The sequence below is a fragment of the Ilyonectria robusta genome (genome assembly GCF_021365365.1).
Source record: "Ilyonectria robusta strain PMI_751 chromosome Unknown BGZ61scaffold_40, whole genome shotgun sequence".
NCBI classification, from domain to species: domain Eukaryota; kingdom Fungi; phylum Ascomycota; class Sordariomycetes; order Hypocreales; family Nectriaceae; genus Ilyonectria; species Ilyonectria robusta.
Genome location: NW_025764474.1, coordinates 141,074 through 160,451, shown reverse-complemented (window position 1 = coordinate 160,451; position 19,378 = coordinate 141,074). Strand labels below are relative to the sequence as shown.

The following is a 19,378-nucleotide window of genomic DNA, read 5'->3' as shown; positions in this document are numbered from 1 at the left end:
ACAACTAGCTCTAGCATATCCTAGTCTAAAACGCAACCTTCGGCTCAGTGACTTTTATGATATTCAGAATCCTTACAGGTGACCGGCTGCTTGCCTCGAACGCAGCCATGCTGGAGGCAAGGAATGATCCTGTAACCCGATCCCTTGCAGTCCATGCAATCCTTGGCCTGATCCCTCGCTCTTATCCCGTGTCCACTGCAAGTGTCGCAAACACTGGCGGGTTCTGCAGTCTCCCAGCCTTTTCCATTGCATCGGATGCATTTCCACCAGACGGTGGCTTTGTGTTGCGCATTTCCGCACGTAGGACAGCCCATTGTTTCGGTAGCGCTAAGGGTGAAGATCAGTACGCGGCGAACTGGGCAAATTATATATGGAGCAAGATGATGGAACATGCAATGAACACATTGACTGAACTGTGCATATGATGTATCGAACAAGATGACATTGACTGAACTAGGCATACGATATATCGAACAAGATGGTAGAACACGCAATGAACACATGGACTGAACTGGGCATATGATATATCGAACAAGATGGTGGAACATGCAATGAACACATTGACTATCGGAGTCAAATCTCTTCACAAAGGTGATAGAATCCAAGACTGCTGAAGTCTCGCGGCAAGGGAATTGTTGGTGTCGATAAAAGCACGGGTTGTAAATAGTGAATACTACTCACTTGTACTACAGAGCTCCCGATATTATCCTCCATCATTGGCGACTGTCCTCCAAGGCAAATGCCGACGTGTCCGGCGGACTGCCTGGGAGGCGATGAACGATCCCGCGCATTCATCGGTTTTGTAGTCAGCGACACAGCCTCGAGGAAGCTCATGTGTAATAAGAGATTGGGTATGGAAGCGCTCAGCGGATGGGCGCTTAACATATAAGTATACGCTTACAAAATACCTAAAGGGGGATTCGGGGCTATGTACCCCGGCATTCCCTAGCTAGATCGAGCATTAGACCTATAGCTGAGATCAGCAATGCTTCCTGGCCCCTCATTTTCGAAACCTCATCACCAACACTTTTCACGGGGAGGTCCCTCGTTTAGTTAGACAGCGCCTACTGTAGAGATGCGAGGTAAGACCCTCACACGTTTCATGAGGCTATGAGCGGTCATTCCGACCTGCGGCATGATATATCGTCTCGCATAAACACACGCTTGATTGGCAACGCTTAGTTGGCAAATATCCTCAACTTCATGTCCACACTTCCAGTGGCGATGACACAGCGAATCTGTACATCAGAGGTAGCTTGGCCGCCCTTCTTCGGCGTTCCATTGTCCTGCCCCGACACCGCTCCACCATTGACCTCATCCTTAACAATCGTCGGCGCCCACCTCAAACAGGTGACGAAATGATCATGTACACCTTCCAGTACCCGGACGCACTTCCCCTCCTGGCTCAGATCCCAACATCGTAACGTCTTGTCATCTGCCACTGAAAGCAGATACTTGCCGCCGGGGTGGAAAACAAGAGCGTTCACCCAATTATCATGACCAACCAGGGTCTTGATACAGGTCCCTCGAGCGTCCCATAGCTTGATGGTCTTATCTCGGGAACCTGTCGCCATAAACTCTGCCGTGCTGTTTGATGGTGGCGGTTTCGAGTATCCGGCCAGAGATGCCAAAAATGGATACGAAGTGGATGGTGCAAAAGCGCAACATTTCGTAACGTTTTCGTGGCCGATCATTGTTAGCTTGTTTTCTGGAGTTGGCCCAGACATATCCCACAACCTAACAGTATGATCATTACTGGCAGACAGTAGAAAGAGTCCATCGAGCGAAGAGCAAACGTCTCGCACCCAGCCCGCGTGGCCACGTAGTGTCGTCACGCAAAAACCCGTATTAACGTTCCAAATCTTGATGGTTTTGTCTCCACTTGCACTGACAAGCAAATTCCCGGCTCCAGAACCCACAAAGCGGACAGCGCTGACGATATGGTCGTGGCCTGCCAAAGTTCGGATATTCTGATAATCGTTTGCTGGGTCCCATAGCTTGATCGTCAGGTCGGAGCTGCAGGATGCCAGGAGGGTACCACCTCTGGGACCGCCATAATCCATATCGAGCACCGGTCTAGTATGCGCTTTGATGGTCCGTTCCAGCTCGCCAAGTTCCCAGTCCCATATTTTGATCGTATTATCCTCAGACCCGGTCGCGACGGAAGTGTATATCGGATGGAAAGCAGCGCAGTGTATAACATCCCGATGCGATTCAAGAGTATGTCGAGGTGTGGGTTTGGGAAGCCAAGAAATAGGATCCTGGTGCCGGGAGAGGGAGGTAGGAGTTGCGTTATCGACTTCGGATTGCAGTGTCCCGTTTTGAGACTCGAGGCTCATTACCTAGGAATGCTAGTGAGATGATGTTCTAGCTGAGGATAGGTCAAAGGTATCACGCTTGGAGACTTACCTTCTTTTGTAACCGAACAACGCTTGTCCATTTCTTCTCCAGGAGCGCCTCATATTTTTTCGCTGCGGGTGCATCGAAGGCATCTTCGTCGAGGCTCAACTCGGTTCTCAGTACGCCGGCGGTTGATTTCAGTTCATTTGCTTCGAGGTATGCTATTATGGACTTGTGTCTAGAAACAAAGCGTTAGATTTGCTCCGAGCTATCCAGTTGGCTCTTCTTTAACCGGAGCGAATACGTACAGTTCTTCGGCTTGGCGACTCGTCAATGCGCGGCTCGCCAACGTGCCACTCATGCTGGGTTATGCGGGTCGTATCCGACCAACGCGCGTTTCTGGAATCCACTCAACTCTGAGGGATGACGAAAAGAGAGGGCATCTCTGGCTGAAAGTTGGTGTTTGTATTTTCGCCAGGCCTTGAACATGTGCTGTGCAATCGGGTTTCAGGGGACTCACGGCGTATGGCGCATGGACAGGCACTAAGGAAGCGGTGATGTTAGCTGGACGAATACATGACTTCAAAGGCAGGGGAAGGAAGTGCCCCACCAATCACGTGCGTGGTTACACTTCCTTCCCTACCTTATCATGACTTAATCCTCTTCGGATCCACCTTTATCCGATCCGCGTACCAAAACAAGATGACGTTGAGGACCAACTGGCGACTGACGACACTCCAACACGCGGTCATGTGACGCCCCAGTACGAGTGCCCCTCCAAAACTCACGACCAGCTCAATGAACCCCGCGATAGGCCTGAGCTGGGCTGATTTACAACCTCTCTCTCGGCCAGCGGAAACACCAGCCTCACAAAAATGGATGACGCAGAACTAGATCAGGTAACCCGCATCTCCTCTGCAGCCTTTATGTCTCGTGTACTCACATTCCCCTCTCTTCAGATCCGCAAAGCCCGTCTTGAGCAGCTCAAGGCCCAGGGTGGTGGTGGCGGAGGCTCAGGCGGCGGCGGTCCCTCGGCCGGCCAACAAGAACAGCAGCGACAGTACGCACCCGCCCGAACCCTCACTCCCAAGCAGCTCCAACTGCGGCAACTCTACGGGCGAAGCTAACGTATGTGATCCCCTCAGACAGCAAAACGACGCCCGCCAGCACGCCCTCAACCAGATCCTGCACCCCGAAGCGGCCGACCGCCTGGGCCGCATCCGCCTCGTCAAGGAGGAGCGCGCCAACGACGTCGAGGACCGCCTCATCATGCTCGCGCAGTCGGGCCAGCTGCGCCAGAAGGTCACCGAGGCCCAGCTCAAGGATCTCCTCAACGCCATGTCGGAGAACAAGGAGGAGAAGATCGTCGTTAATCGTCGCAAGGCTTGGGACGACGATGACGACGACCTGCTCGGTTTCTAAAGCGTCGACGACAAAAAGGGGTTTTCTGTGGGACAGTGCTACGATACCAGCCAGTACATAGGACTGTGTGAGCCGAAGCGCGAAAGCAATACGTATGAGCTCGTGAGGTGGGCAGGACCTTCCTTTGCGCCCAGGGGATTGGAAGAGATTGACGACAAAAAAAGGTCGCACTGATTTTGATTGAGTGTCCATGCTCTTAGTTATTGCATACATTGGACTAAGTACATCGGTGGTGTAATATTACATGAGCTTCAGCGGCATCCTGATCAGGAAGCGAGTATACGGAGCATGTACGTCGGGGTATCAAAAGCCTCGCTCCTTGAGCTCCTGCAGCCGCTTCTTCTGCTCCCGCTCTCTCTTCCGGATGTCCCTCATATCTGGCGGTCGCTCAATGCCCAGCTCGGCCCTCAGCTGGTCGACATCATCCTCCAGCCGCTCCTCCCAGAACACGTTGATAACGTCCTTGCCGCGGGCTCCGTTCCGGATGGCCCACGGAAAGTAGATGGATGCGAAGCGCCGGCGCTCGCCGCGCTTCATCGTCGCTGCCGCAAAGATGCTCAGCCCCGTCATGGGTAGCAGGGTGTTGGCGAACTCGAACGCCTTGAGGGCGACCTCACCCTCGCGGACGATGGGCAGGCCAGTAAGGGCGTGGTAGAAATCGTGGCACTCACGGTAGCGCTGCATGACGTAGGCGCACTCTTCGTCGTCGATGTAACGCACCTTGGAGCGCGTATCGGGCGAGACGCCTTCGCGGTCCAGCCAGCCAACGTATGCGCGGCCCACGGAGTTGGCGGGGAGCTTGCGGAGGGCCGGGAGGGAGAGCGTCTTGGAGGAGATGCGCGGGCGCTGTCGCAAGATACGACGGCCGGTCGGGTCCGCGAGCATGGCGTCTCGGAGGCGGTAGATGAAGTAGGGAGTCGCGGTGGCCTCGCCAGTGGCGGCGATGAGATCTATTGAGGAGAAGTCAGCCTTGAGGAGCTCAATACCAGCGACGAAAACGGAGACGATGGCGGGGGAACTGGAACTGTCGTACCATGGCGGTAGGGGTCGAAGAAGGACATGACACTGGCGCCAATGGCCAGGCCAGCCCGTTCGATCTTGGTCAACGGCACATGGCCGGGATAGTTGGGCGCCGGCCGATCAAAAACGGAGAAGTTGCGGCGGGACGAAGTCGACGAAGCCGTCGAGGACGCACAGCTCGCGCAGACCGCAGCCCGCAGGAGCCCAGTCTGGCCAGCGGCAGCGACGGCGCGGATGCGTGGGATGGCAGCCTCCATCGCGAGTCGCAGTCCAGGGTGGATTGGCTCGCAATTGGCGATTGGCAAGGTGGTGAGGGTGGAGTTGGCGAAGTTGAAGTCGGAGCTGCGAGAGACGAAGCTCGTATGATGGCCCGATGTGGGATGGAGTCGGAGCTTGCAGTGGGGCCGCGCCGCTACGAAAAGCCCGGGGGGTGCGGATCACGCCAGGGAAAATCAAGAGTATTGCCATTCTACTACTCGCACATACAACTCCATGATTCAATCCTGCTCATAATTATGTATTGTTTTATAGTTGTGGTTTTTTAATAAGTTGAATTTATCACTAAATATAAGCCTACGGTCTAAGAATTCCAACTTCAGTTTGCCCTAGGGTTGGTTTACTTGTGTGCGAATACCAATCCTGAAAATAAAATGCCCGACACTGACATGATCGGCGATGATTCTACCAAGAACTGCCTAGAATATCCGTGAAATATTCGGTTCGACCCATTACCCTCTTCGATATGTTTCAACCGAAATTGACATTCTCATCCAACCTCATCGCCATCATGGCATCAGGTCCAAGTAGCACACTCATTTAACCCAGCTTCACGAGATCACACAACCGTCTTCACATGTCACATCAAGCCAACACCATACACCATACGCATACACAAGAAATAAATTTCACAAACGCTCTGATTACGCCAGACCCTAGCCTTACATGCCTGATTCTATGATACACTGGACAGATCCCGGTTTCCACATCCCCCCTACTTCGTCCACCCGCAGTCCTAACTACACACACAATATAAAACGTTCCCGAGATAAGTCCACTCCCATCAAGTATCGCGTTCAAAACGTCGACGCAAGTCCTGGTCGATTCCTGGTCTGCATTACTGGCCCTTTCTTCATGGAAACCGTCATCATAGGCGGATGTGCGTGCATTTCCGTGAATGGCCGTGACGGAGCCTTGCGACCGCCAGTATCCTACTCTGGTCGTGGTCGTTTGGCGCCGTGGGGATTGCCCCAGTCGCCGCCGCCTCCACCGCCGCCTTGGTTTTGGTTAAAACCAAATCCGGGGTTGAAGTTGGGAGCCATGCCTTGGAAACCTAAGAAGATGTTAGTCGTGCTAAAAAGGAGACTGAGATAGCCAGCGGCAAGGAAGAGGAGTGAGTCCACTTACCACCCATTCCATTGGGACCCATTCCATTAGGACCCATCCCGTTGGGACCCATCCCATTAGGACCCATCCCATTAGGACCCATCCCGTTAGGACCCATCATTCCCATGTTCATGTTTCCGGGCATCCCCATTGGCATCCCGCCCATAGGGTTCATACCCATCATGCCACCTCCACGGCCGCCTCGCATGCCACCAGGACCGCCGCGCATACCGCCGCCCATCATACCACCACGGTTGTTGAAGCCAAAGTTACCGCCACCACCGCCCATGTTGCCGTTGAAGCCGCCACCCATGTTATTATTAAATCCCATGTTGTTATTATTGTTGTTGAAGTTGCGGTTGAAGTTGCCCTGGTTCATGTTGCCGCGGTTGTTGTACCCGCCGCGTCCTCGGAAGCCGCCGCCACCAAAGTTGCCGCCCATGTTTCCACCCATGTTTCCACGGTCATTGTATGGGCCGCCTGGCGTGCGGTTCTGGTCTTTACCTCGTGTTGGCGCATCCTTTGGAAGAGTCTTGAAGGGGTTGATCGCCGGGTTCCAGTATGACATGGTTACTTTCTTCATGCCAGGTTGGTTCTCGGCGAGGATCTGGTCGAGGCAATGCTTGGTTGCGGTTGCTGCTTGGGGGGAACTGAACTCGAGATACGCTTGTCTACAGGGCCAATTAGCGACTTGCCTGGCATGCCAAGCCGGTTTCCCTCGGAACTTACCCTTTACTCTTGCCGTTGACCTTGTGTTCACTAAAGGTAATGTCTTTCAACTCGTCCTCGCAATCGGCTTGACTCGTCCACCCCCGGATGTCGTCGTCAGTTGTCCACCAGTTGAGTTCGGAAATCATAAGGGCCGTTGTGGCGTTGGAATCGACTGGTCTGTCGTCCTCCTCCGATTTTCTCTTGATTCCTTGGTGAGAGGAGGATCTGTCATCTTGTCCGTCATACCCACCATGGCTGTCATGAGAGTGTCGCTCGTCCATGTGTTGGTCATTGTGGTTATCTTGTCGCCGGTCATCTCGGCGGTGGTCATCTCGGTGGTGATCATCTCGATGGTGGCTATCTCGGCGGTGGTCATCTCGGTGGTAGTCATGCCTATCATGGTCGTCATTTCCGTCATGGTCATCGTGCCGTGGTCCGTCGTGGTGCTGATGGTCGTTGTTGGCGTCGCCGTAAAAATCGATCTCAAAATCTTCTTCGGCCATGGTGACGGTGTTGGAAGATGAGACACAATTGAGTGTCGCGTAAGATGGAATGAAGAGGGACGGGAAGTTTGCCCAAAAGTGATATTAGTCTGCGAGATACAGGAGTCGTCCTCTGGTCTTTGCACTTGAACATCAGCCACTTGTCTCTCCGTGGTCAGGGACCCTAACTCTCCGCACCAGAGAAAGAAGAAGAGCACGATGGGCGGGAACTGGAAGCTTGCATATACGTACACTCCTCGGAAACAGGATCGAGGGTAATGGCTACACTCCAAACACGCAGAACCTTGACTCGCAAGATCCAAACTTGAGAACGAAGCTCTGTGCTTGCAATCCTCGACGTCTAGGCTTGAGACGATCTGAACAGGCTCAGGTACAGGTAGGGGCCGATGGAGCCTATCCCAGGGTAGTCACCGCAAACCCGGCGAAACCAACCACTTCTCCTTGGCGAGCGCTGTTCCTCAATCGGCCGAGTGGTCGTCGTCGTCGCAATCGCGTCGTTGCCGGCGAAGGTGTCGAGATGCTCGTGAGCTGGCGCGTGTCGAAACGGGAGAAAGCCAATCGCGCTGGGTCGTCGTTTGGGCCTGGCTGTGGTCACTTGGTTCTAGCCTGGACAACGCAGCCGAGGAAGGAAGGCAGAGCTAGGCTGACGAGTAAGGCGCCGAGACGGGGACCTGCAGCGCGGAAGAAAATGCGCCGGGGGTCGTCAGGGAAGGAAGGAAGGGGGGAGGAAGGATGTGCAGTTATCCTCGACTCTGTCCGGGGATCAAGGGCAAGAGCGAAGAGACAAGAAGAAGAAGTGGAGTTGCAGGTTGCAGAAATGTTCGGCAGCTCTTTGGCTTCGGGGGGAGCTTCGCCAGCAAAAGACCAGCAAAGTCCAGGCCAGGCCCGAAAGCCAAAAATGGGTGACTGGGTCTGGGGACTCAAAATGGGGCAAGGCTGCTGCGGCGGTGCACGGGCCACGCTTTCCTCCCGGTTCAGTCACTGGTCTGAGTGGCAGGAGCAAGCCGCAGAGGTCCGCATTTTTACGCTGGCTCTTTACGCTGGTCTCACAGGTTCGTGGCTGGTGCTGTGGCGCTGCCGGAACAACAAACCGCCCGCTGCCCCTTTTAGCGGCATCTGAATTCCCCCGTCGACTCATGCGTCAACATGGCATAGAACCTCCCATTAGCGCATATCCACGTCGTCTTCCTTCCAATGCCTCTCACATGAGGATGCAGATTTCACCTTCATAAACTTATCCCGGCTTGGTTGAGGAACGCTCCTGTTAAGTAACTGCCCATAGTGTACATATGTCCAAAGTCATTTCTGCAACATCTACGGGATCGGATACGTCGACTGGAACAAGTGCGGGTCCGGCTTGAGAACGTCATTGACACTTCGTCCCATCGGCGGCTCGCCTTCATCGTCCATCGTCTCGTTGAATGAGTGTAGCGTACACGTTCCCCGTGCCATGTTGTACCCGTTCCACGCAGAGGCTGTTGTATGGTGAGCTGTTGTTCCACGACAATGATGCGACCAAACTTACCAACGAGCACCGGAGCGTTAGGATGCCAGCTCGCATCGCGAACACAAGTTCCCCAGCCACCAGGTTCGTCAAGATGAATGAAGCGTGAATGCTGGTCGGCCGGCCGCGTCCCCATGGTTGCCTTCTTGACATCAACTGTCCCCGCCAGTGTGGCATCCAAGTTCCAAATGTACACCTTTCCGTCGGCGCTGCCTGAGTAGACGTACCGCGAATTGGTGGACGACTCTGGCGAGAAATGGCATCTGATGAGCGTCCGGAGCACCTTGTGCCCTCGGAATGTCACCACAGAGTTGTCCTTGGGATGGGGGCTCCAGTCCTCCTCGTCGTATGTGCCACCTCGATAGTCAAAGTCGCTAGCCTGCTCATGTGAGGGATCAATTTCGTGGAACCGATCAGTACCATAGGCCATGCGCATGTCCCACAACTTCATGCTCTGGTCTTTGCCGTTACTGAGAATGTAACGACCGTCGCCCTTACTGTCAATATACGTCAATCCTTCAATGTGCCCGACGAACGCGCCCACTTCTCTGGTTGAACCCATGCATCGACGGTCCCATACTTTGATAGTCGTGTCGTCGGATCCGGAGTAGAGAATGTGCGGGGATTTCTTGTCGGCAAAGCAAACTGCGTTGACGTCGTCATTGTGGGCTTGGATGTTGTGCAACACGGTACGGGATTCAATGTCGTACACAACGACCGACGACGAACTGGTTCCCGCCACCAGCTCCCTCCCGTCTCCTGAGAATCGGATAGACCAGATGCCGAATGAACTTCGCCGGAACCCTCGCCTGGTGCCATCGTCGAGTTCCAGGGTGTAAGGGTCTCCCGTATCGTTCGGATCCGTCGGCGCGATCGAAACCAAGGATTGAATCGACGTGTAGGCGAGCCATTTGTTGTCGGGGCTCAGCGATGCATCTGTCAAAGTCCACTGGCCCCAAGGATAGCTGACCGTCTTGTAGTGCTCCCAGTTGTAGGGGTTTGACGTGTTGTACATTCGGACCTTGAAGTCTTGGGAGCAGGCGAAGAAGAAGTTACCGTCATCTGAGAACTGACCCGAGTATACAGGGTCATCGAAATGAATGATCTGCTCTGCTCTGCTGCGCGGAATCATGCTCTAGGCGAAGAAATTAGCTGGAAGCCCAAGATCTCCGTCGTCAATCAACATACCTGCGCTACCAAGTCTCTGTTTCTCTTTCGCTCTCCTTGGTTGCCTATGGCTAGTTCACTATCCAGCATACGTTGGGCAAGATGCTTCTTGGCACGCATGTTGTAGTCATTCGCACCAAAGGCTCCGGACCGCATCAACTTGATGCCTTCCTCGCTCGGGACCTTGGGGAAGCGGTTTGGGTCCTTGGGCGTCCTCGGTCTGTGTCTCCGCGGTGGCCACTGAAGAAACTCGGCGTCGCTTTCGATATCGTCTTGGAACAAGACATTGGTCAACTCTGGGTTGCGCATTAGGGCGAGGAGTTGGCCTCTGGTCAATACTCCTGTTCTGGCACCGGCTGGATCTACGAGTCAGCCGTCGGGCCCGCGCATATTGAGGGGAAATATAATTACTTCGTAGCAGATCAAGGATCCGTTCAGCACTTGCATCGTCCTCCTCATTTCCGCCCTCATCGTCGTCGCCCTCATCGTCGTCGCCCTCACCGTCGTCGCCCTCATCATCGTCGTCCTCGCCGTCTACCTGATCACCCACCACTGCAATCAAAAATCATCAGAGGAACATTTGTATGATGAAATATGAGGTGATACATACCAATGTCTGTATTTTCCTCATAGTCATAATCCTCGTCGTCATCCTCTTCAAATACCTCTTCCTCTTCCTCCACGTCATAGAACCAGATTGGACCGTGTGTCAATCGGCCGGGCGTGAGATGTGTCTGGACTTCATCAGTTGAAGTAGTGCGGTGAATCGGCGACGACGAGTCCGAGCTTTGCCCGTTGTTAGGTGTCGTCATGGCGGCTTCACCTGTGAGAGTGCAATCAGGAATGAGGGTGGCGGGAGACTCGGCAGTTTGCGAATGCTTGCTAAGCGAGGAGTGAAGAGGGTGAATCTGGCTGGCCTGAGGATCGAGCCAACTTGGCGAAGCCAGCAAGTAGCCTGTGATTGTTTCAGGTATGAGTCAGAGAATAGATTTAGTGAATTAAATAAGGCTATTTGTGATGGAACATGGAGGTGGCGGGATGATTTGTGAGGAAGTTTGATGCGTGAGGGAGAGCTCCGGAGCTTGTGACGACATTGGGGCGGAGATTAGATAACAGCTGTCCCGATAAGGCTACCCTAGAGCAATTGGCATACCACCACGGAGTTAAGGGGCTACAGCCATTTTACCTGTGTTGAACAAAGACATGGTAAAACAACAGACAAACTATACGTAGAAAAGGTCTCTATCATGTCAGTCTCGTTTTCTGGGTTAAATCCCTATGTCTCTCCTCCGTCACACAGAATCCACCAGTGTCGCCCAATCACTTTCGGATCAGGCTTCTCGCTGCCACAATGAGCGGGTGGCTGCAGTTTTTTCACGGCTCTTCTTAGGCCGGGTCCCTCCTGAAGAGGAGATATCTTCCCCGATAAAGGGTGATGGTGGGGACATGATGGTACCAACAACGACGGACGTTGTTGGTGGAGGGAAATGTCCAAAGCAAGATAAAATGCTAGATCCCTTCTTCGGGATGTACCCAACGCCGTCTTCATTATCGCCTGGACCAACCAAGTAACATACTACGATGGTACAATTTGCCCCGAAATCGTTCATCCAGGTTCTTATAACCCCACTCAGTCTGCACGTCGATGTTGGTACGACAGCGGAGGGGCCCGTTCTTATGAATGACAAGGAAGTCTTCCTCCTTCAGGTTAAACGAGGCGGTAATACAATCTCTCGTAGAAAACACCTGTGTACTAGCAACAAAAGGACGCATCGAGTAAGCAGAGAGCAATGACGTATCAGTTCTGAACAAGCTGGAGTATCAGGCCAGCCTCTTCTATCGTTGGTATCCTACCAGGATGAGCATCCTCCTCACCCTCCGGTAACGCTCATTTATCCGTCAAACGATCTACTGGAGCACCGGGCATTGCATGATAGCGACTTTGGGTACTCTCATCCTGAGTTGCAACGTCTGATCATGGCACTTGCCATTCAAGAACCCATTCGAGCGTCAATGTTTAGACGGATGGACACTCTCGTCGTCCGAATCGAAAGTGTTAATCCATTCGTAACAATAAATGTGTCGCTCTGTAACAGTGAAACTATCTATGTCTCGCATTCAGGTGAACAGATTGCGAATGACACCCGCGGAAAGATCCCTCTCTCGGTCTAGCCACTTATAGCCCACTTCAACGGCCATAAACTCGTGCTGCGGTGTGCGAACAATATAGTCCCTGGACACTACAGATACGGGTCCTGTTGTTTCTATGTCCTTCCTGCCCCCAACGCAATTCCACGTGAGTGATAAGAACTGGAGACCATGATTGCCTTGACAACGCGCATGAAGTTGAACGCCAAGGCCGGTGTCCCTGATCTTGGTGTCTCCCAAAGGAGGATATGGATACATTGGAGGGAATTCTCGGGGCGGTTCTTGGGTCAAAAACATTAGGCGGCACTTTTCAGCTCCTAAGATCGTGATATATTGAAGATACTGGCTCCTGAATGAAGGATATGAGGGTACCGGTCCAGGCCGCCTTATGAAGGTTAATTCTGTTAAAACCAAGGAGGCAGGAGGTGTTCCGTAGAAAGTCTCTGTACGCACCTGTGATAACCCCTTCGAGCTAGAGATACGAGATATGAGGGCTTCGATTAAAGAACATGTGAGCTAAGACGTGAAGGCCCTCGCTTCCTTTCGATTGCAGCACGGCATGGTGCCTTGAAGCCACGCACCGCAGGCGTTGGCTGGCACGCCGGACTCATAAAAGATGCTGCCCAGAACGGTTTTCATTCTGCGACTGTTGGCGCTTAGAGTCAGGAGCCTATCGAACTGGCAAGGGTGTGTTCCTCGAAAAAGGAGGTTCGGGGTGTTTCTATGCCTGCCGATTGCCTACAGAGCCCTCGGGGTGCGTGAAATAGAAATTTTCTGTTCAATCTGTTGTCCAGTTTAGCTAGGGAGAGAAGTAGTACAGCAGCTAGTGCTGCTCTGTTCTGTAAGTTGGCTCGGTGGAGTGTAGAGTAATGCTCGATATACTTCAACGCCGTTTGAAAGGATGCTGGGGTCGGAGAATGAGGGTGTTTATAGGTCAGAGAATCAGTCAGGAGAATTTCCACCTTATTGAAATCCTTTGTGACACTCCAGGGCGAAAGGAATCGCCATCGCTCATACAGTATGGCTGCCTTCCAACCCTCCCCTGGTGCAAGGACAGCTGCCCACCATCGAATCGAGCTGCCTCACCAGTCAGGTTTCCCAGCTCAACTGCCATAGGTATGGCATTTTCAGCAGCTTCACCGGAGATAGGATGGGCTGTCCAAGGCGCCTGACTCATGGTATATTCCAGCAGAGATGCTCGAGGGATGATCTCCGCCCACCGTGCAGACAGGGCGTATGTTTATGCATATCTTAAGACTACAGGATGGCCGTCATCCTTACCAAACCACTCGAAGAGCGATAGATCCGGGTTGTATGTAAGAACGGTTGATATTGGTTGCCCGATTGTCGCCGCCGTCTGGAAGGTCTGCTCGAATGTGGGGATATTGCAGTGCCCTTCAGAGGACAGCTAGGTCGATTTTGCCGTCACAAAATCGGAATCGTCAGGGTTCAGACCAACAGGAAGAACGGGATACTGAGGAAAATAATACTCCCATTCCAGGCATTTTAAAGGGAGGATACAATCGCCAGTTGCGCCTGCCCGCAACTTGTACCAAGTCCGGTAGCCCCTTTCTGTTTATTATAAAAAAGGTATAAATTTTTTTATTTTAACTAAAAATTAAAATTTAATTTTCAGCAGGAAAATTAATATATAATAATTTTATAATTTAATTACTATTTTTTTAATATTAAATATATACTTACTATTTATATTTTATATTTAATAATACTTTATAACTTTAATTTATTTATTAATAATAAATAAAACTTTTTTTATATAGACTTTAAAGTTATTAATTTTAAAATAACCAGGTTAATCCAAGCGAATATTAAAATACTCAAGTTAAGAATATCCCCTGCATATTCTATATCACCGCTTTTTCGTTGTTATTGCTGTTATCTCTCGACACCTAGAGGCATAAGGCTCTCAGTATCTCATCCTATACAGTGCTTATGGGCAGTCTTAAATATCTTGCATGGGGTTTCGCAGCGCACCGAAACGGCCCACGCAGGATAGGTTGCGCGAGTGGTATTGCGCAGGGACCGTTGCGCGGGATTAAGTATCCTATCCGCATTTTCAAATATCGAGCGTAAGAAATGTCTTGGGCAAGACAGAGACTGTTGCGCAGGGCTGTAGGACTCCTATGCGCAGGCTACGCTACGAGTACAGTCTTGTGCAGAGACGATTGTGCAGGACTTGTTGCGCAGAATTCATTATCCAACATGTAATATCCACTCCCTGTCTTGCGCAGAGCTTCAAATCTGGCGGCGCGCTGGAAGCGTGCCCAGGGAGTGTTGCGCTGCGCGTGGCTGCAGCGATTGAAATCTGTGCTGGAGTTTTCAAACGCAGAAAGACTATGCCATGGAGAGACATCCATGCCTACTACAAGAGCCTGGCGACAAGACGTGGACGCGAATGAGAGACAGTGGGCAATGGCCGCCAGAAGAAGGCTGGGTAGCTTTTAATTTGCTTGGCTAAGGAAAAGCGACCATTTCCACCATCCTTGGTAGATCTCTAGCTATATCTCTCATGTTGCTTGTCCATCAACAGTAGCCAATGTGAGTGGAGGAGAGATCAGGAAGATCTGGCGTAGCTACATGGATCTAGGTCTCCCAAAGCTGTCGCACTACCGAGACAAGACACTCCTCGTCCACTGTAAGAGTGACCTGACACGGATAATCAATATCGCGCCAGATTTCCATGGAGACACACTGCGAGAGAACAACACCCGCCGAAAGCTCGTTCTTGCGCTGTTGGCTCTGCCGGATTGCTGTGGTTACTGTTTCCCCGAACAGCTTCTCCCAAGCCACGTCTGGAGACCCCTTGAGCGTCGTGGTAACGTTGATGTCCATCGATGGACCATGGTCCAGGGTGATGTATCGCCCTCCGTGGATGCCCCGAACGTGGACGCCGAACAGCTCCTGGGCGACGTGTTGCACCTCTGTTCCGTTGATGTCCAAAACCAATTGATATAAATCTCTATGCGGTTTGAAGAACGCCGCGACGATAGCCTTGTCGGGCCCCTTGGCGATTGCAGTACACATGTAGAACGGGAAGACGCGCGGGAGATGCTTGGATTTCGGCGACCTGCGTTCAGAGGGTTGGTTAATTTCGAACCAAGTCGGCCCTTCGTGAGCGAGGTCAGTTTCCGGTTGGCTCGTCCCTCCTCGAGCAAGTGCTTCCGGAGGGTCTCTTTCCAGTGATTGCATGATGACGTCGGTGCTTTCGAATTGCGACTCAAGGAGCTCTGTTTCGTCTAGTTCTAGACTAGGGCTCCGTTGCATGCCTTCGAGGCGTGTGCGTTTTGGCAGACGGGGATTCGGATCGGGGGAAACCGACTCTGGCGAAGTGGGCAAGTTGATGTCGTTGGATGGAAGCAGTCCTGAAATGTTAGCTTGTGGCAGGAATGCGGCTAAGACGACTTACTGCAGCGCTTAGGGCCACGATCAGAGCGAAGGAAGAGGGGTTGGACTTCGGACCCCTCGGCGACGACGTCTTGCAGAGCTTCCGGCGATAGCTGGGACACGGATTCCTCGATGGGAGTAGTTGCAAGGTAGTACGAGTACCTTGTCCAGCACCCCGTGCGTTGGAAGGCACGCGAAACGGCGCTGGGGATGGAGACAGAATCCAAGGCCCTGTCCAGCTCTGACTGTGCCCTTTCAGACAACTCTTCGACAGTGAGGTATCGCCCTAGAGGGTCAATGATGGTGTCAGGAGTTGGAACGGGCTCGCTTTCGTCGACGGGCTGAGGATCCGGGGTGGCAACTGGCTCGGGCGTACCAGACATGAATGATCGATTGCTGGGTCCAAGGACTGTGTACGCAAGAGAGCGAGGAACCTGGGGACAGTTCCGCACAACTGTGCAGAGGCTGCTTGCTTATGAGCACAGAGGGCGACCGGGGGCCTTGGCCTAGCCATCAGCCGGCGTAATCATCACCCACGCTCTGTGGAACCAAATGTGCATTTCGGCTGCAGAAGAAGCATCGAGGAGGGTGGTGGCGGCGAACCAGGGCCGCAGATGGCCCTCTTGCGCGCGCAGCACACGGCACGACACGACACCGCTCTTTCAACCCGCTACATGATCGTCCCCCACGCGTTTGAAGGAGCAGAGAGATGGGTGCAACTGGGAAATTCGGCGACTGAGCAATTGAGCAACTGGGTAAGTAACTGGAGAATGGAGTTCGGATTCGGCCAGGAATGCGGCCCGGGGCCGGAGCCGGAAATGTGGAGAGGCCGAGCTAGGCCCAATGGGAATGTCGCCTACCGTTCCGCCCGCTACGATCGGGATCCCAGCTCACCATTAGCTCGATCGGAATAAGGTTGCTCAGATGAATGAATTAAGGAAGCAGGCACGATCTGAATCGAACAGCTCCTCAAAACCACCCTGTTGCCGGTACTAAATTCACGGCATCTTTTTATGGCTGCAGAGTAACGTTGATTTCCATGTCATTGTTGAATGTACGATGTGGAAGGGTTCAATCAATCTTTGGCGGGTTGAGTACGCTGGAAGTGAATGGTTGGGGAGCGGGTGGCCACGCATCCGGGTATGCTTCAATCACACGCGAAAAAATAACTTAATCGTGCTTATATCCTTCCTAGATAAGTGACTGCTGGTCTTCCAGGCTGCATATGCAGGATTGCAAGGAATCTACCGACTAAACTTGTGATTTCAAAGGGATGTGTTTATCAGGCTGTCTGGAGAGGGTGGCCTGGTGGGATTGTTGGTGACGTAAAATGTTGACAGAACTAGTTACGTGGAACAATATCTCCTTTCATGCAGGCAGTATGCACCGCCGGTCCAATTCCAATCCGATTCTTGTTGAACCAACCAATATCCGGTGGGAGGGGGGGGAGCGTGTCCTCTAAATGCTAGACAAGATGCGGTGGGGGTTTCGGTGAGACCTTTGCTTTTGCTCCTGGCTGCGCTATTGTACAGGCGACCCAAGGGCGAACGAACTGATTAGCTTACGGCTGGTCGATGCCAATAGTACCGAGCGTGAGATGCGTCTGGTCACAATGCAAGAGCCCATAGCAAAGGAACTCCGGGTGGCTCCGCCCAGTCATCTCGACTCGGTCTGAATCATCGAGTCTATCGTTACATCGAGCATCAAGTTCTCGAGCTGAAAGATCTTCGTGGGCTATACCAGAACGGTACACACCGCTACTTGATTGTCCGAGGAGGCTTTTGGCCCAAGAGTAAATATGTAATTTGCGTGCTTGTTGAGGCGCTGGGCGGCGTCGGGCAGTTTGCAAGATCCCCCGCGGTCGTGACGGGGGGGATTTACACTTGGGAACTCAGGAAGGAATTTTGACGTGAGATATAGAGATGGATATCCCAGTGCTAATTGTGCGAGATTGCGAATTCATTACCGTATCTGTTTTGTGTATCTGGTGCATCGACGGAAGTTCTATCTGCTGCCATGGGGCCAAACACTGCGTAAATCTAGCCATTCCGCCCAACTCCGTCTATTTTACGCCTCGGCTGTGTCCCAATGATATGGGGCGGGGTTCATACCCAACTGCCGAGCGACATGTCATTTTCTTGTTTTCTCTTCGGATCAGGCTGCGAAGGGCAGCGAGGGAGAGGAGGGAGTGCAGGGAAAGAATTGGCGTGGATGGAGCGGAAAGAAAGACAGAGAGGAAGTACAGTACGTACTGTACATGCCGTATACGAGAGGACACTAGACCCATATGCATGGGAGGTCTTAGGACAGCTGCGGCACGAACGCCTCAATTTACGAAATCAGGCTGCTGAGACTAAGAGGTGTCATCTCGCGCGCTCACCGATGTCTGATCGACAGCGCCTCTCTCGGCCGCCGAATGAAGCCAATAGTCTGAGAAACAAAAAGCATAGTCTCATGCGCCTATGTTGCGACATTGAAACAAAACACGGCCGCAGCAGTGCATACGCCCAGATTATATGTCTCGTTGGTCACCAGACTCGACCAGGCTCGGCCACACTCGGAGCCTGCCGCCTTGGCCTGTGCGTGCACCTAGTCGCCGCGATCCCCCCGTCTTGCTTCGTGAAGCGTTCCCCTTAAGATAGCTCGCTGCGTTTCCAAGTTCATTGCCTCGACGCAGATCTCTACTCATTTACTCTTCATCCTCTGACCTCACCGTGGGACATTCTGCACCAAAGCTAGTTGCAGAATATTTCCCTGATCCCATACGCTGTCGACCTGCTTCCTTTGCAACGCAACAAGCTTGTCCAAGCTCCGAAACCATGACAGCCGCACAAGTATGTATTACCCACTGTATTCCGTCACACCTGCACGACACTTGTTCCTAATTCTTCCCTCTTAGGAACGGCAGCGTCTCCGAATCAGAGATAATCAACGACGGTCTAGGGCTAGAAAGAAGGACTATGTTCAGTTTGTTCAGCACCAGCTCGACAGAGTTTACGCAATCTGCGATCTTCGACGAGCCGCCAGGAGTCTCGCCGAAGAACACAGAGAGTTCCGCAGACTTATGGAGGAAGCGGGTCTATCTATCCCATCCCCTTCTGCCGAGCTGCTCATTTGTGAGTCTGCTGGACCAGACGAGGACCAACTGCGGTCCATGAGGGAGACCATGGAGTCTCTCACTGGGCCTCACTCGTCGGAGGACAGAGGTGAAGTTGTTAACAGTGCTTGGGTGCCAAACGCCGACTCGACCTGGCCCTCATTGCAGCCGATCCTGGAAGAACCTGCCACTCTTCCTCCCATTGCCCTAGCCATTGAGGCTGTGCCGAACACTCCTCAGATTTCGACCGTCTCTTTTGAGCAGGCGACCCTCCCCTTACGTCCGAATGTCCACTTGCAGCCGCCTGTTCAATCACATGTCCCGCCTATTTATTCCGGAAACCCGATGGCAATGGTCGAGGCATATCAGCATCACTCGGTCCAACACCACGGCTACATTGAGACGCAGATTCCTATCCACACCAACAGGACGATTGACGTGGTCACTATTCATGACTACTTCTAGAGTCTGGGGATTCATGGTCCTGCGAACTGGAGGCCGTTGAATGGTTAGAAACACTACTTACTGCAAGGCTTTGGCCTACCTAGGAAATCCCAAAACAAAAACAACCAACAACACAATATAGCTAGCTTGAATTATGTAGTCGAATTTGAAACAGACCATTCATTAATTTATCACTCATGCTACTAAAAATCACAGATCGATCCTACCACAATC

The 19,378-nt window shown here is 52.6% G+C and overlaps 9 protein-coding genes across 9 annotated transcripts; 2 read left to right on the top strand and 7 right to left on the bottom strand.

The window, feature by feature from the left end:
* Nucleotides 1-529: 529 nt before the first annotated feature.
* BGZ61DRAFT_171193 (uncharacterized protein) lies at nt 530-1,060 on the bottom strand. Its single transcript, XM_046237593.1, has 2 exons — nt 1,026-1,060; nt 530-967 (listed from the first exon to the last, which is right to left on the bottom strand). The coding sequence occupies exon 2, from the start codon at nt 883-885 to the stop codon at nt 574-576; it is 312 nt and encodes a 103-aa protein (XP_046095778.1). The 5' UTR covers nt 886-967; nt 1,026-1,060; the 3' UTR covers nt 530-573.
* Nucleotides 1,061-1,178: 118 nt separating this feature from the next.
* On the bottom strand, nt 1,179-2,701 carry BGZ61DRAFT_540144 (nuclear distribution protein pac1-1; the record flags this gene model as incomplete). Its single annotated transcript, XM_046254871.1, has 3 exons — nt 1,179-2,342; nt 2,410-2,578; nt 2,649-2,701. 3 exons carry the CDS (start codon nt 2,699-2,701, stop codon nt 1,179-1,181), a joined length of 1,386 nt encoding a protein of 461 aa, XP_046095777.1.
* A 514-nt stretch (nt 2,702-3,215) lies between these two features.
* Nucleotides 3,216-3,744, top strand: BGZ61DRAFT_276481 (PDCD5-related protein; the record flags this gene model as incomplete). Its single annotated transcript, XM_046238408.1, has 3 exons — nt 3,216-3,239; nt 3,300-3,400; nt 3,486-3,744. Coding segments are annotated over 3 exons (384 nt in total), but the record flags the coding sequence as incomplete, so codon positions are not given.
* A 321-nt stretch (nt 3,745-4,065) lies between these two features.
* On the bottom strand, nt 4,066-5,039 carry BGZ61DRAFT_370281 (coenzyme Q biosynthesis protein Coq4-domain-containing protein; the record flags this gene model as incomplete). Its single annotated transcript, XM_046242010.1, has 2 exons — nt 4,066-4,712; nt 4,796-5,039. The coding sequence occupies 2 exons, from the start codon at nt 5,037-5,039 to the stop codon at nt 4,066-4,068; spliced, it is 891 nt and encodes a 296-aa protein (XP_046095775.1).
* Nucleotides 5,040-5,990: 951 nt separating this feature from the next.
* Nucleotides 5,991-7,379, bottom strand: BGZ61DRAFT_499744 (uncharacterized protein; the record flags this gene model as incomplete). The annotated part of the gene is made up of 3 exons (XM_046251438.1): nt 5,991-6,055; nt 6,187-6,836; nt 6,895-7,379. 3 exons carry the CDS (start codon nt 7,377-7,379, stop codon nt 5,991-5,993), a joined length of 1,200 nt encoding a protein of 399 aa, XP_046095774.1.
* A 985-nt stretch (nt 7,380-8,364) lies between these two features.
* On the bottom strand, nt 8,365-11,177 carry BGZ61DRAFT_465153 (WD40-repeat-containing domain protein). Its single transcript, XM_046247544.1, has 5 exons — nt 10,661-11,177; nt 10,462-10,602; nt 10,072-10,406; nt 8,905-10,018; nt 8,365-8,854 (listed from the first exon to the last, which is right to left on the bottom strand). Exons 1-5 carry the CDS (start codon nt 10,860-10,862, stop codon nt 8,694-8,696), a joined length of 1,953 nt encoding a protein of 650 aa, XP_046095773.1. The 5' UTR covers nt 10,863-11,177; the 3' UTR covers nt 8,365-8,693.
* An 883-nt stretch (nt 11,178-12,060) lies between these two features.
* Nucleotides 12,061-14,480, bottom strand: BGZ61DRAFT_566667 (uncharacterized protein; the record flags this gene model as incomplete). The annotated part of the gene is made up of 8 exons (XM_046255935.1): nt 14,207-14,480; nt 13,654-13,770; nt 13,460-13,593; nt 12,780-12,936; nt 12,681-12,738; nt 12,542-12,641; nt 12,195-12,504; nt 12,061-12,155 (listed from the first exon to the last, which is right to left on the bottom strand). Exons 1-8 carry the CDS (start codon nt 14,271-14,273, stop codon nt 12,061-12,063), a joined length of 1,038 nt encoding a protein of 345 aa, XP_046095772.1. The 5' UTR covers nt 14,274-14,480.
* An 85-nt stretch (nt 14,481-14,565) lies between these two features.
* BGZ61DRAFT_171084 (uncharacterized protein) lies at nt 14,566-16,339 on the bottom strand. The gene is made up of 2 exons (XM_046237592.1): nt 15,626-16,339; nt 14,566-15,581 (listed from the first exon to the last, which is right to left on the bottom strand). Exons 1-2 carry the CDS (start codon nt 15,984-15,986, stop codon nt 14,803-14,805), a joined length of 1,140 nt encoding a protein of 379 aa, XP_046095771.1. The 5' UTR covers nt 15,987-16,339; the 3' UTR covers nt 14,566-14,802.
* A 1,871-nt stretch (nt 16,340-18,210) lies between these two features.
* BGZ61DRAFT_523489 (uncharacterized protein) lies at nt 18,211-19,335 on the top strand. The gene is made up of 2 exons (XM_046252590.1): nt 18,211-18,437; nt 18,503-19,335. The coding sequence occupies exons 1-2, from the start codon at nt 18,423-18,425 to the stop codon at nt 19,163-19,165; spliced, it is 678 nt and encodes a 225-aa protein (XP_046095770.1). The 5' UTR covers nt 18,211-18,422; the 3' UTR covers nt 19,166-19,335.
* The last annotated feature ends 43 nt before the right edge of the window (nt 19,336-19,378 follow it).